This window comes from Mastigoproctus giganteus, chromosome 10 (assembly GCF_048544385.1).
Source record: "Mastigoproctus giganteus isolate SK-2022 chromosome 10, ASM4854438v1, whole genome shotgun sequence".
Taxonomy (NCBI): Eukaryota; Metazoa; Arthropoda; class Arachnida; order Uropygi; family Thelyphonidae; genus Mastigoproctus; species Mastigoproctus giganteus.
The window spans coordinates 208,103,920-208,119,511 of NC_143584.1; the positions used below are offsets into that span (position 1 = coordinate 208,103,920).

A 15,592-nucleotide genomic window follows, 5' to 3' on the forward strand; every position below is an offset into this window, starting at 1 on the left:
TCATTTGGTTTTTAGGAGCATTAGCAACTAAGGCCATATTGCTCCAGGGATATGCGGTGGTCACACCCTGACCTTTCCGCATCCTCCGTATTTGGTGGTCACGGGCTCAAACCATGGTCTAATCAAGAAGCGTGTGCTACACGCTGCTGCTCCTGCCCACTTGGCTAGAGGCACCTTACCCAGCTGCAAATATATGTACTTAAATAAACAATTAAAGAGATTTTTTTTTTGACAAATACAATAAAAGGCAGAATACAAGAGGCAAAAACACACTAACCAGTATTAAAAATATAATATAAAGCATGCAATTTTCAACAGGGCTGCAAGCTGGAACAAAATAAAGCAGAATATAGCAGCACAAAGTGCATGAAAAAAGTAATTAAATGATGGCATTCTTATTGTTTCAAACGAGAAAGTATCAAAATGTGTTACATGACAGTGACAAAAAAATTATTAATATTAAGTAATTTGAAGGATATAAAAATGTTGCTAAAAGATGAGGCTGGATAAAGAAACAGCAAAATTTCAAGTTGAAAAATTTGCAGTAAAGCAGGAAGTAAAAACTTTATTCAACAAAAAATTTCGGATTTATTAAAAAAAAGAATACAACTGTATCTTATTAAATTTGTAGTTAGTGTTTGGCTGCAAGTAATTAAGTAGTAGTTGCAAGTAGTTTGTGTTTAGCTGCATAAATTAAAGTTTAAAAAATAATGTATTCTATATGATTTGAATTCTCTATATTCAATTTTGTTCTTAATATAAACATTTTCATAAAATTTTCCTTTTTTTTTTTTTTTGTCATATCTAAATATTTTTTTGTCATATTATCTAAATGAATATATGCACTGGATCATAAATAAATTTACTTTTTTATGAACTGCAAGTTGAAAATATTTACATATAATTATGTTCTACAATTCAGACTACCCCCCATTAGTCTATCCAAAATTCTCAAACTCATCTCTTTCATGACGGTATACATACGCAGAGATACGAAAGAGATGCCAAATTCCGAAAGCAATAGGACTATGAACAGTGATTTCATCAGTGATATAACATATCACTGCAAAAACCATAAAAACATCTTTTTTACGAGGGAGTCTGGTGAACTAATTTTATCAGAAAGGCACTCATTATAATGTAGAATACAGGAAATTCTTTTTACAGAATAAATAGTTTATTCTGTATAACTACTTCCTGTCATAATGATTAGGCCACATTTACTACTCAAAGTGTGACCTAATCATTGCATTACAAAGTGGAATAATCACTGAGTCTACTGGTACAAACTCTATATAACATCGTTAAAACCCCAAGTGCTGTTCTGGGGGAAGGGGAATTTCGCCTATATAGTCTGAGTAACATGTTAACTTAAGATTATTAATAACAAAATGAAAAACATTGAAATTACTGATGTTATACCTCAGAGGCCACTTTTCAGACCATCTAGGGGACTTGCTAAAAACATTTTTTTTTTTTTTTTTTTTTTTTTGTATATATCCTACCCATTTTCATATACCAAATTTTGATATCAAATTGTAATACCTTCATTAGTGTCATTTAATGAACAACAATGAAACAAGTGCTGAACTCTGTGGAACCATGCTCCTGAAATTGGTCCACATAACTATTTATAACTATTTTCCATCTTATATTGTTTAATCAACTTAAATTTAATAACATACTGTTCCAATTCATAAAAAAAAAAAAAAAGGCATTCATCGTGGAACTGTATCAATAATCTTACTAAAATATCAGTCTTTTTGCTTTTTTTTTTTTTTTTTTACATATTTAATGATAATCTCATAATAGCTAACCAGATTAGCAATACATGTGTCCCTTTTAACACACTAAGTGTGCAGAATGTACATAAGCATTTTCAGAATTTGTACACATCTATAAGAGATTCCTAAAAATTCTGTAAATGCTTATTTCTTCATGTTCATATTTGATCAGGAATGGACATGAAGAAATTTATGCAGTTTTAAAAATATCTAATTAAAATGCCTTAAAATGCTCTTACCATTTGAAAAGTGGTAAAAACAAAAATTCAAATAAAAATCCTTAAAGAATTAATGGATAAAGAAATGGAATAATTTGTTTATCTATCTGATTACAATTCTCACTTTTAATTCAGGCAACAAGAAAGTTCTAAATATGACTCACTTTGATGAACCTGGTTTTTAAATGAAATGAAAAACTAGTTCAGCCAAGTGCATAAGATACAAACAATCTTTGCAAATAGGAAGTTCACAATGGGAAGAATAATCCCCTCTTTTTTGAATTAGAATTTTTTTATTTTTGATTGCTTGATTTTTTTCTGAAATTGGCAACTTTTTTTTTTTTTTAATTAAAGTTTCAGATAGCTTTAATTGTGTCTTTAAAAATTAGTTTTCTTTAGAGGTGATATCCACCAAGAAATAAATTATTACAACAATTTATGCATTATGATAAATATTTTAATAAATGAGCAGGCATGAGTGGGCTTCTGCATGTGAACAAGAACCTGGTAAACGGTTTGTGACATGATTCTCATATACAGGGTGTCTCAAAAATATTAGTACAAACGTTTAGGGGAGGTAGGTAACATCTAAAGGAATGTGAATCGCATAGGAACCCATAACCGGAAACATCACCGTAAGTTGGTACACGGTGCTGTTCATCAGTTTGTGAGAGGTCGCCGCACGAAGAGCATGCATCGATATACGAACTGTAAGCTGGCAGACATGCACCTAGTGTATGGATTAGCAGAGGGCCCACATGGTGTGTGCCCCCATGCGGCACATCGCTTCGCAATAAATGTGTGGGCAGGTATGGTCTCTGACTGCTTAGTCGGCCCATACCTGTTACTATCCCGCATAAACTCCGCTAAATATCGGATCTTTCTTGAACAAGTTCTACCAGGGTTACTTGACAATGCTCCAGCAAATGTGAGATGCACCATTTGGTTTCAACATGACGGGGCATCTGCCCATCATGGAAGGTGTGTTCGTGACCATTTGAACAGGTGTTTTGGGCGTCGATGGATTGGCCGTGGTGGACCCGTTGCCTGGCCCCCACGCTCACCTGATTTATCGAGCCTTGATTTCTTTCTGTGAGGGGGGCCCTCAAATCTATCGTGTATGAATCGCCTGTGGAGACTGAAATGGATCTCGTGGCGAGATTCGTCTGCACTGCTGCTACTGTCAAAGAAACTCCAGGTGTGTTCAACTGCGTACGCCAATCCATGCTGAGTTGGTGTCACGCATGCATCGCATCTCATGGTGGAACCTTCGAGCATCTGTTGTAACATCATGAAATGCATCCATCTCGTACTCCATTGTTAATATTATGTCAAATAAATGTTTGCCACTAATTACTGTCTTGTGTCATTTCTGCTTCTTGTGCTTCTGCTACTACTTTCCCGTGACGTTTCCAGTTATGGGTTCCTATGCGATTCACATTCCTTTAGATGTTACCTACCTCCCCTAAACGTTTGTACCAATATTTTTGAGACACCCTGTATTAAAATATTATCATGGTATATAAGTGTTGGAACAGTTTATTTCTTGAAAGTTACAATTATTCTCTAACCTGTTTACTTCTAATATAAGTAATAATTATTAATAAATAAATACATATTTCCTTATGAAGTACAATGAAAAGGCAAAAAAAAAAAAAAAAAACAGGAATTCTTTCAAAATGTAAAGGAAATAACACTTTACACTTGGATTGAAGTTTCTGAAATGGCACAAGTTTTTAGATTTCTTTTAAAATTGTCAGAAAATTAATCTAAAAAAGTTTTTAGTATTCATAATAACTGCACAATCCCACACCAACCATTATTAAAAATAAATAGTGTTGTGTTATATTAAAATATATAATGATGTAAATAAAATAAACAGAATGATATAATTCCACCAGATAAAACTGATAAGAAGGTCTGTCTGTACAATAAAATATGAAATTTTAAACTGCAATGAATAAATTACAATTAAACAATGTAGATAAAACACAGGATAATAAAAGCACTAAAACACCATAGCTTTCAGAGGCATCCACCTCCTTTTTCAACAGTGAGGTTTATCGTATGGCATATCCTTAAATATCAGCAGGCTCATGGTTCTCAGCACGTGATTGTACAGGAGCATGGCCAGTATTCTCCCTATGTGCACTGTAACTGGAAATGGCCCGGGAGCATGCCAGGCAGAACCGCTCATCCCGTCCAAGAACCACCGCCTTGAAGAGGGGATGAATGCGGATTCCCCTGTCTCTATTAATGGTATTGCTCTCAGAGGAGCAAATCCGCAAGCTCTCGAGCCATTTGCGGTCCCAAAATTTATGGGAAGTCTGCTGTGGCAGAACATTTTTGGGAAGAGCGCCATCAAATCTCTCCAGATGAAGCTGTTATCGTTGATCGGGTACAGAGATTTTGGGACCACAAATGGCTCAAGAGCTTGCAGATTTGCTCCTCTGAGAGCAATACCATTAATAGAGACAGGGGAATCCGCATTCATCCCCTCTTCAAGGCGGTGGTTCTTGGACGGGATGAGCGGTTCCGCCTGGCAAGCTCCCGGGCCATTTCCAGTGCACATGGGGAGAATATTGGCCATGCTCCTGTACAATAACGTGCTGAGAACCGTGAGCCTGCTGATATTTAAGGATTTGCCATACAATAAACCTCACTGTTGAAAAAGGAGGTTTTTTTTTTTTTTTTTTTTTGGTAGTTGTTGGCGCATCGGCTTCTGTGGCCATAGTGCACCTACCAAGGTTTTTGCAGTACTTTGATCCAAGCCCGAGCGGGATTCGAACCCGCGACCTTTGGGTTGCCAGACAGGCACCTTACCCACCTGGCTAGCCCGGTCGGCGAAAAAAGGAGGTGGATGCCTCTGAAAGCTATGGTGTTTTAGTGCTTTTATTATCCCGTGTTTTATCTACATTGTTTTATTGTAATTTATTCATTGCAGTTTACAATTTCATATTTTATTGTACAGTTAACTTTTTATCAGTTTTATCCGGTGGAATTATATCATTCTACTTATTTCATTTACATCATTATTATTTTAATATAACACAACAATATTTATTTATTTTTAATGACGGTTGGTGTAGGATTGTGCAGTTATTATGAATACGAATATTCCCAACCCCAGAGGCCTATTTGAAAAGAAAAAAAGAAAAGTTTTTAGAGGTAAAACTAAATGGATGAGTAAAAAACTAAATGACTTAATTTTTAAATTTGTCTTTTAGGTGTTATAACTAATAAATTATGTAATTAAAAATGTATCCATTTTATTCATTATAATTTTTGCATTTGAAAATTAGCATCATTATGTAAATGTAATGTCAGTACATGTATGCTTTAAGGCCTTCTAAAAACTTTATTAATCTCATCTAAAATTTGAGACATCTTCAAGAGATTTTCAAAAAATAAAAATAAAACTAAGTCAAAGGAGGTGCTAAAAACTTGTTTAGCTAATGTTAATTAACTCAGTTACTGTTATACACCTTAAGTCAAACTTTTGTGATGAGAATAATCTCCTCAAACAAGCAACCATTACTACACAGAAATATTTTAATTTAAAAAAAAAAACTTAAATGAATATAATTAACATTGAAACGTACCCCAATGATTAAAAAATTAAGAAGTCTGTCTAGGCTTGTGCGTTTAAATATTGTTTTGCCACTATTCATCATCAGCTTGGTATCCCTTCCTGCAAAAACGACAACTCCATAGCACCAGCGTGTGTTGCGTAAAATACAACCTCTTAACAGCATCTTGTCATTATCCAATGAATATGTTTTGTCATGCCAGTGTAACGTGCCTTCATATCTGCTAAGGTTGTTGTTAGGTGGTTCACAAATTATTTCTCCTAGAAAATTGAAGAAGTCAGTGTTAAATGGAATTACAAACAAGGAAATTCAGAAAACTGTAGATTTAAGTTGAAAATGAGTTTTTTTGTTAATCATATAACAATTAGATTTTTTGTGTATAAAAGAAAATTCATTTGACTAATGCTAATACAGTATTACCACATTTAATCATGCAAGGCAAAAAAATTCTTTAAATATGTCAAAACTAGTGAATGGCATAATTGGATAATGTTATGAATTATTCCATGGGCCACAAAATAAAAAAAAAATAAAAAAAATGTGCATATTATTAAAACAGTAAAACTACTTAAGATGTTCCTGCCTAAGAAGTTTCCCTGTGTAAAATGTTTCACCACCTCTTAACTTTTCCAAAGCCTTGACTAGTTTTCTGACGATTTTTTCATGCCTATTAAGAGGTTGGATGAGCCTATTTCCATAGGATGATCTAAGGTATTCCTTAAGCAGCCTAATGCATAGGTAAACTACATTTGCTTGAAGATAATCAAGCACTCAAAAACCCACATTGGTATTATATTTATTTCTGAATTGGAAATATGTACATAATGGAGTCAAACATTTAAAGTGGTATTTTCTTACCACTTCAGTGACAGCTGTCTTTGCAATATGGTGATAATGCAAAGACAGCTTTCACTGAAGTGGTAAGAAAATACCACTTGAAATGTTTGACTCCATTATGTACATATTTCCAATTTGGAAATAAAAATAATAATAATGTAGGTTCTGAGTGCTTTACAGTTTCACCTCTCTTCTTTTTTTGATCAAACAGACATTCTACCCTGAAGCTGTAAACATTTCATTAAACAACAAGAAAGCAAAAGCTAGAAAGTATGAGAAAACTGAAAGTGCTTTTGCTTGTATGGTTCAAGGAACAGTTTGTAAAACATTCTATTGAATGAACTGGAATGTTTTACAAACTGTTTCTACTGAATGGACTTGGAACTCTTTAATGCTGATAAAGATGGGGGGGGGGAACGGATAACAGAATTCAATGCATTAGTTCCAGAATCAAACGAGGAATCAAGTAGCATCAACAAATAAATAGAAATAAATAGAAATTAACAAACAGAAATTAATGAAGACTATCATTTTTCTGAACATAGTTACAGGATAAGAACCAAGACATCTTTAATGCCGATAATGCAAGATTTTATACAATATACTCTCTACAAAAAGTTTGTTTTTAAGAGTGAATCCAGTTGGAGAGGTATATATGAGACAATATATGTATATGAGGCTGAAAAATTTTCTTCTCTTAGTACTGGAAAACTGTTGAAATTATGGCACGCACTCCATAAATATCTAAGCCCAATCATGCAAGTACAGAAAACTTGTGCACTTCCAAAGTTGATTTGATTTATGGTGTAGTCCAATTTCACTGCCATGAATAAACTGTACCATTTTAAGATGTGTCTGGGTCATGGATATGAAACCAGTTTGCAACTTTCCCTAAAAGCAATATTAACTTGAATGATGTTTGAGCTGAATTTCTTTCTGTAAATGCTATATCACTCTTGCAACTAGTGGACCAGGATATGATCAATCTGAAAGTAAACTGTCACCATAGCCAAGTGGTCAAATGCCAGGTGCAACAGTAATGCATTTGAGTTGGCTGTGGCTCTAGCCACAACTGTACTGCTAAATATGGAATTCTATTTACCTTATAAACTTCTGATTCCATGTGGCTATTCCAGAGTAAACAGAAAATTTATTTATTTTAATGTTCTCAGAGTGTGTAGTGTAACAGTTTGGCATTTCAAACATTGACGTGCACATGCACACACACACACGTTAGATGCCATACATTTCCTTCATGCCCTGTGGGTACCCATCAATTCAAATACAATTACCAAGTACCTTAGAAAGGCAGGATCTGAAGATTTGTTATAGGAGGATAATGCTGGTGGTGAGAATAATACTGACGATATTCGTGTAATTATGTAATGTGCTGGAAATCTTTTCAGTAATCAAATTGTTACATTATGCCAACATTAGAGAAATCCAGGTTGTGTATATAAGGAAGCAACTGGTTACCAAACTACAAAATCTATTTTGAATTGCTGCTACATCATGTTATTTCTCTATTGTGGAGAAGGGTAAAAATCACACAGACAAAAGGTCAGTGATATGATTGTTATTTCATGATATTTCACAAAATATTCTAACAACTACCATTTGTTATTATCAAAAAGATGAACTCCTTGAGTAAAGCAATCAAGGTTTATTCTGTCTGCTTTCCTTAAGCTTTGTAATGTCACACAATATGCATTGGTATTGATTGCTGTTCCACGAACTTCATAAGTACTATAATCATGAATGTCCCCCAACTAACCATCATAATTTTTCAAGCTGAAGATTGTACCTTTGAGCATTTTTGAGAGGGAAAGTTAGTGTGCTTCTTCTGCATTGAGGCCCTTTTCATTTAAGTGGTGCACCCATGTTTTGTCACCAGTAATGATGTTATGCAGAAAATCATTTTATCCTTTTGAATATCACTAAGGTGTAAGGCAAGACATGCATTCTGGTTTTTGAATGATGTTCTAGGAGCCTACTGGATGCACAACTTATAGTAGCTAAAAATATGAGATGATTCTTGGCATTTCAATAAATCAATATGTCCAGTTCATAGTCTTTCATACAGCGTCACTCTCCTTCTGCTCTGTGCAACTTCATCAATTCATAATGTATTCATCTTAATTGTTGATGTGCTTGGTCTGCTACTATGTTTGTTCAGCATCCATGATTTGTTGGTGTCCTGCACTGTACTATCTACACCATTTATTCACATACTGGAGTGACATTGATTTTTACCATAAACCTCAACAATATGGTGACAAATTTCTGCCAATGGAACATGCTTTGCCCATAAACACTGAATAAATCCATAATATTCCTTGCAGGATCACATTATCACAAGGTATATTTCATTGTGAATGTCATAAACAAAAAAAACCTACAGTCACTGCTAATGGCACATGCAGGTAATAAAATTTTGAGATTATGACAGCTGTTGCTGGTGGTTTAATGGCACAAGAGCCTCTTAGAACCAATTGTGCCTGCTCATGATTTGTTTAATGCTATTAGTCCAAAATATGGTTAGATAAGGTCAGAGAGAGATCGATACACTTTAGATATTAAAATAGGTTATCAAGGTCAGCTTCATTTCCAAGCCAATGTGACACATTCAGAAGTTTTTGAAGGTTAGATAGCTTCTTAAAAAATGGGAACAGTCAATAAAATTAAACTCAAACGCACTTAACTTCATAATTTGTAGCAGTGTGACAAACATACAGCGGTAACACATTTATATATTAATTTGACACATTTTCAGAACTGCAATCACTATAACTCGAATTTCCAGTTTCTATATTCTGGGGTTCGGTTAATTATAGATATAGGCAGGTGTATTAAGGTTAAGGAAGGAAGGAACTGCCTGATGTAATGTCTTCTGTGATTTACAACCTGAGCCAGTAGAAGAGTAACAGCTGCACCAGATGAATATTTAAGCTTTGCATCATTATTCCTATCCCACAACCCATGCATAATTAACTTTCAAAAATTAAATGTTATGCATAAGCTGCTTACAAGAATCTGAAATATACTTTCAGGCAAAAATCACATAACTTACAGTTTTAAGCACGTGTTAAAGAAAATATTATAAGCAAAAAGGTATACTTAATTGTGAATGAGGTCATTAAAAAAAAAAAAAAAAAAAAAAACACTACAGTATTGCCTTACCATTAAATGAACCTAAACTGAAATTGTCATCTCCAAGTTCTGCACTTTCAGGTAATGCTTGCTTGCATTTCAGATTAGTTTCCCTTTAATAAATAAATTCTGATAACTAACACTGAAACTTAAAGAAAATGCAACATCATATACTTAAAGAACAAATCAGAATTTAAATAATCAAACAAACAATATGTATATCACACTTTTAGAGCATAATAAAGTTTCAGAAATAAAAACAGAAGTGCCATAATAATTAGCATTATGCATTAGTAGAGGCATATGATGCAAGAAAGCAAGCTAATTAAAACTGTTAGTTCACTTTCATTTTTTTACTGCACATTTTCATATCTCACATTCTTACAGCATAAGGGACATCTCATATCAGTCATATCTCATACACTTATAGCTAAAAGTGTGGGGGGGGATGATTTGTTTCAAATTATAGAATACTGAATGTTGAAGAAAATTAACTTTAGTGGCATGACATGTGGCAACAGCAGCCTAAACTACTGAATTAAAAACAATTACTGTACAAAAAAAATAGCTGCCAATCGTGCTAAGGCTCAACTTTCAACAAAGCATGTCCATTGGTGTGCTAATTAAAATCAAACCCACGAGAGTCATTTCAACAGTTTCCAAAGATTCCAATATTTTTCTGAGAAATACTTTTTGCAACTGAAAACAACAAACACAGTAATAATAAGTTAAAATGTGTGTTGAATTATGAACGCTTATTTCTCCACACAGCCTCCTGCACACCACATATCTGAGGTAATGTGAAAACAATACCATCACAACACAGCAAAAAATCTATGTGCTAAGTTGCATCTCATTCACACAGCCAGCAATGAATTATCATCAAATCATCATCACATTCAAACTGAGAGGTCAAAACAATTAAGTCATCATAAAACAAATAAGTCAAAACAAACACAGCAAGGCCTGAGCTATATATGAGATTATGAAGGATGGCCATCCCATCTTTGCATTTACTTGCAATGTTTGATGATTTGTGCCTGGCACTGTTGAGTTAAAAATAACACAACTTCCACCAATTATGGATCCACTTGTGACTGAGAGAAAATAATAAGCGTCAGACCTTGATGCAGATGGTAATAGTTTCACTGTAGTAGTTCCAGTTTCAGAAAGACTGAAATGAAGAGTTAGGGAAGGCCTTGCAAGTGCAATTATCTGCAGTGTGCCCTTTACCTCCCTGAAACTAATAACTGTCTCTTCACTGTTTCTTGCCTTGCTATTTTGGCACAATGGAAAGAATTGCCAAGATTACATGCACGAATCAGATGTAGTGTTTCCAGTGCCTGTTAAGAAGCTATGGTCTATTATTACCAATGTGAGAAAGTCTTCTAAGGCCTTATGGAGAAATGAAATAGAGGCTGGATGACTACATATCTAATCACAAAATAGCCTTACATAGCACTAACCTTGTGTGTTCAAAAATTAATAATGTAGAAGATGGTCAGAATCACTTCTGACATCCTGGTTCAGCATGAAATAGGAATATCCATATCCATAATTTTACATATCCATAATTTGGATATGTAAAACCATCACATTATGAAGGCATCAGTTATTCAATATGATGAAATAGGTGATCAGTGAAGATGTCATGTGACAACAAGTGTTACATAGTGTAAACCTTAGTTACATAGGGCCTACCATATTCAGAATCATATGCTTAAGCTTTTGAGCGAATCACAGTTCAAGTCCACATGGCTGCTAAATACAGGTTAATGATTAACTGTAAACTTCTCTAGCATTAGAGACCTCCAAAGCTCAGTAGTCAAGACAAGAGGTCAAAAGTGCACGCACTTTGAGTTACCATGGTTCAAGCCTGCATGACTACTAAATACACTATAATATTCTTGTATTCTATCTTGGGAACTCCTCTGACCTTATGTGGTTGTTCTGGAGTATAAACAGAAAATTTCTCTTTTTCTCTAACTCCTCTCATCATGTGGTCATTCCGAAATATAAACAGAAGTTTGAATGATTAAATACCTACATATAATTAAATCTCTAATTACAGTATTCAATATAGTCTGTGTGATGTATATCAGAAGCATTAGTAGTAATTATGTTGTTTTCTTTGTGCAGTTTAACACAGAAATGGAACTGGATGGCAAAGAAATGAAGTGGGTCTTACAGAGAAAGTGCATAAAGTAGAGTCGTCTCTATCCAATATTTTAAAATTGCTCAAGCCATTAGAAATTAGCAAAAGCATGGTAGGCAAAAACAGTTCACCTACCATGCCATTAAAAAATATATCCACAGAACAGATGGCTGATCTAGACCTGGTCATCCACAGATAGCCAGAATTCCAGAAGTAATTGAGGCTATTAGCAAGCAAATTCATTAAAATCCTCTCCACAAACAAGGATCATGATTAAGGAAATGTGAATACCCTCCAAACCATGCCAAGGTTTAGATCTGGGTTAATGGGATCTGGGGAATGCATGTTATCCATATATAGAGGAAAAATGTTAATTTCTACCACAAAAGGAAATCAGAGGGTTGTAATCAAAATTGATGCTGCCGCAGTATATGAAAAACAGATTGAATGCTTCTTTTCACAGTTAAGAAAATCTTCTGTCTTGAAGAAAAATTTAATAATAAAAATTATGAAGACCACAGCTTCGGGGAGGCTACTATGATAATTTTTAAGGTGGATAGTGAGGCAGCAAAAGCCTGTGGCTTCCTTGCACTATATGGCTATTACGCCGTGGATTCCGGTTAATCAGGGCAGCCGTTTATTTGGGGCAAATCTTAAAAAACAGAACCCAATCGAGAAAATAGCCAGGGTTTACTTCGCTTAATTGGAACAAAATGCTGTTTAATCGGGGCAGGAGAATGCAGCACTGAAGATTACCCTACGATTGTCTCCGACCGAATTACGTAGTTCGGTCGGATTTCTGGAGGTCACAACATAAAACAATAAAAACAATTAGCAGTCACCTGTTTATTGGGCTTTTCTGTTAATGGAATCTATCATAAACGGATAGTAAACGAGATCTTATTGAATTTGCAATAATACCGACAGCTGGAATTCTGTGGGTTATTATAGTGAAATATGTTTACACTTCCGTGGAATCTTCAATCATGCAAAAAAATTAATTTTCAGATCTTCTCTTCATTCCTTTTTAAAGCTTTGTAACTTGCTACTCCGTTCTCACTTTGCACGTATTGTGTTACTTGCAATTTATGAGTGCTGTGTTCTTTGTTATTGATTGCTTATCTTTTTACTGTTTTAAATTTTAACTCCCACCCACAAATGTCAGTGAACAGAAATGTCAACTAGTTTAGTTAGTATGTACATATTACAGTACGTATTAATTATTCCGATTATCACGTATCATTTAATTTTTTAATTGGTAAGGTAATAAAGGGTAAATTTGTGCTTAATATATCTTTACTTTTATAGCCTGTGGATAATATTCCTCCTATTTTCGCTAATTAGAATCGCTGTTTAATAGAATTAAAATTCAATTCACGAACGTGATCACAATGACCGGCGCTTATTACACGTCATATAGTGAACGGTACTCCGTCGTAATGTGATTTGATTGTACAGTGAACCAATTGTAAACTATTTACGTGAAACTTCGGATAATTGGGGCAGCTGTTTAATCAGGCCAAAATGCACTAGTCCCGATGTGTCCCAAATAACCGGAATCGACTGTATATAATTCTAGTTACCAATTTGCTATTAGGTTAGTTTCCATATACTAATTAATATACATCTGAAATGCCAATACCTTTCTAAATTCAATTATAAATAAGTATACTTTCAGATAATTATTACAGAAAGCTTTCAAAATTCCTTTATAGACAGAGATAGTGTATGTATGAGCCATTCACTGATGAGTCTGTGTACTAGCTCTTTGACAAAATTGTAGAAAAGAATTCAATATTTATTTAATTTTTATCATTTAAAAAAAATTAATTTAGTTTTTGTATATTTTACTTTTATGCACATGTAGGCATATCAATGCTATTAACTTAAGGAGTGAGCACTGGAGGAAAGGGGCTAGTTTTCCATTGGGAGTCAGCTCTTCTGTGGAGTGCATTTGTTAATGGAATTTTGATATTTTGTAAAAATGAAAAAAAAAAAAAAAAAAAAAAAAACGTATACAGTAATGCTTTTGAACATTAATTTTTTCTTATTTTCACCTGTTTGACCAATGTCAGAGTGAAATTATATTCAAAAATCAAATAAAAATCTTTAAAAAAAAAAATTTCAAAATGAAAACTGATTTTTTTTTATATAATAATATCATCTAACATTATTTATGCAACGTATGATTCAATTTCATCAACTTCTATATCTGAAGTTCCCAAGAATTTCTTCAGTGTCAGGCTTGAATAACCCAAATCAAACAACTGAGGCTAACAAGAATTACCTTCTCCTCATCCAATTTTCAAAACTATTTCTGTGCTGCTATCTATTATAAACCATATATGATATTAGTTGGAAACACAGATAAAGGATGGCAGCACGAAATGAAAGATTAGCACTATTCGTATATCAACATATTCGAAATGATGAAATAACCTTAACAGACACATACACACACGTTATAATTATTAACTTCCTTTCCTTATTACTGATATAAATAAATAAATAAATAAATATATATTTATATATATAATTATAATAAAGAATAATGGTATAAAGAGGCTAATTAATATAGGGGGAAAATGTGCCAGTACTAAAAAGAAGATAATATAGCTTATGGATCAGGGACACTGCATTAGCAAAACGTACCCTACAGCCATAATATGTATATATATATATTTTATGTATAAAATATTGTAAGTAGATTTTACTTACTTGCAAGAAGGAGATTTTATTGAATTAAATCTAATGAATGTACGGTATACACTGGGAGCAATATATAATATGAAAAAAAGGAAGAAATGGACCGGAAATTAAAATAAAAGATAAGTGAAAAAGTGACCAAGATGAAAAAACATTGTGGTGTCCTTCACAATTTCAGTGTCATCATCAGAGGTCATCCACCGTAAGGTCATCCATGATCTGTATGCACCACGTATCATAACCACTTTTATTGGCACATTCCATCATAATCTTACCGCAAAATTCAAAATCTAAATTTGCCTTCGCAACACGTGGCAACCACACACGTGCACTATAGCATACAGAGCATGTCAGAAACAGAAGCAAGAACGTTGCTGTCTTTTTCATAATTTCAGTGGATGACCTCTGATGATGACACTGAAATTGTGAAGGACACCGCAAAGTTTTTTCATCTTGGTCACTTTTTATCTTTATTTTAATTTCGGTCCATTTCATCCTCTTTTTCATACTATATATCGCTCCCAGTGTATACTGTACATTCATTAGATTTAATTCAATAAAATCTCCTTCTCACGTTCTACTTACAATATTTTATACATAAAATTTTATATATATTTTAATAACGTTTAAAATAGTTGGAAACTGAATCTTTCATGATAAAAATAATAAAATAAAAAAGGTACAGCAAACATCAGAGGCAGAAAAAAAGCATATTCCTCTACATGATGCTTGAAATATAACCATACAAATAAATTAGAATGAGAGGTAAAAATAAAAAAAACTGCTGGCATTATTTTATTTTTAACTCTCATTCTAATTTATTTGTATGGTTATATATATATTAATTTAAAACAGACAAAATTACTGTCATGATAGGTACCATTTTATGCTATATCTATTGATTAAATAATGATGTGTGTGTGTGTGTGTGTGTGTGTGTGTGTGTGTGTGTGTGTGTGTGTGTGTGTGTGTGTGTGTGTGTGTTTGAGAGAGAGAGATAAAGTAAATAAAATATAAATGCTCAAGGCATAATGTTATGAGTATTATGCCTTGATCAAGCATTTATTTTATTTAGGTATTATCTTGCACACTTTTGGCATCTCTCATATTGTGGAAATAACTTCACAACTGGGGTACCTGCCCACCCACCGA

The 15,592-nt window shown here is 33.6% G+C and overlaps 1 protein-coding gene across 2 annotated transcripts in view; it reads right to left on the reverse strand.

Moving 5' to 3' along the window:
- The window catches only part of LOC150079820 (phospholipid-transporting ATPase ID-like), a 194,797-nt gene that overhangs the window by 88,701 nt on the left and 90,504 nt on the right, over positions 1–15,592 (reverse strand). For both annotated transcript variants that reach the window (XM_090383847.1, XM_090383846.1), the window contains exons 8-9: positions 9,610–9,692; positions 5,605–5,852 (exon numbers count right to left, since the gene is read on the reverse strand). In XM_090383847.1, coding sequence (XP_090239973.1) covers positions 5,605–5,852; positions 9,610–9,692 — 331 coding nt within the window. The remainder of the gene's footprint in view (positions 1–5,604; positions 5,853–9,609; positions 9,693–15,592) is intronic.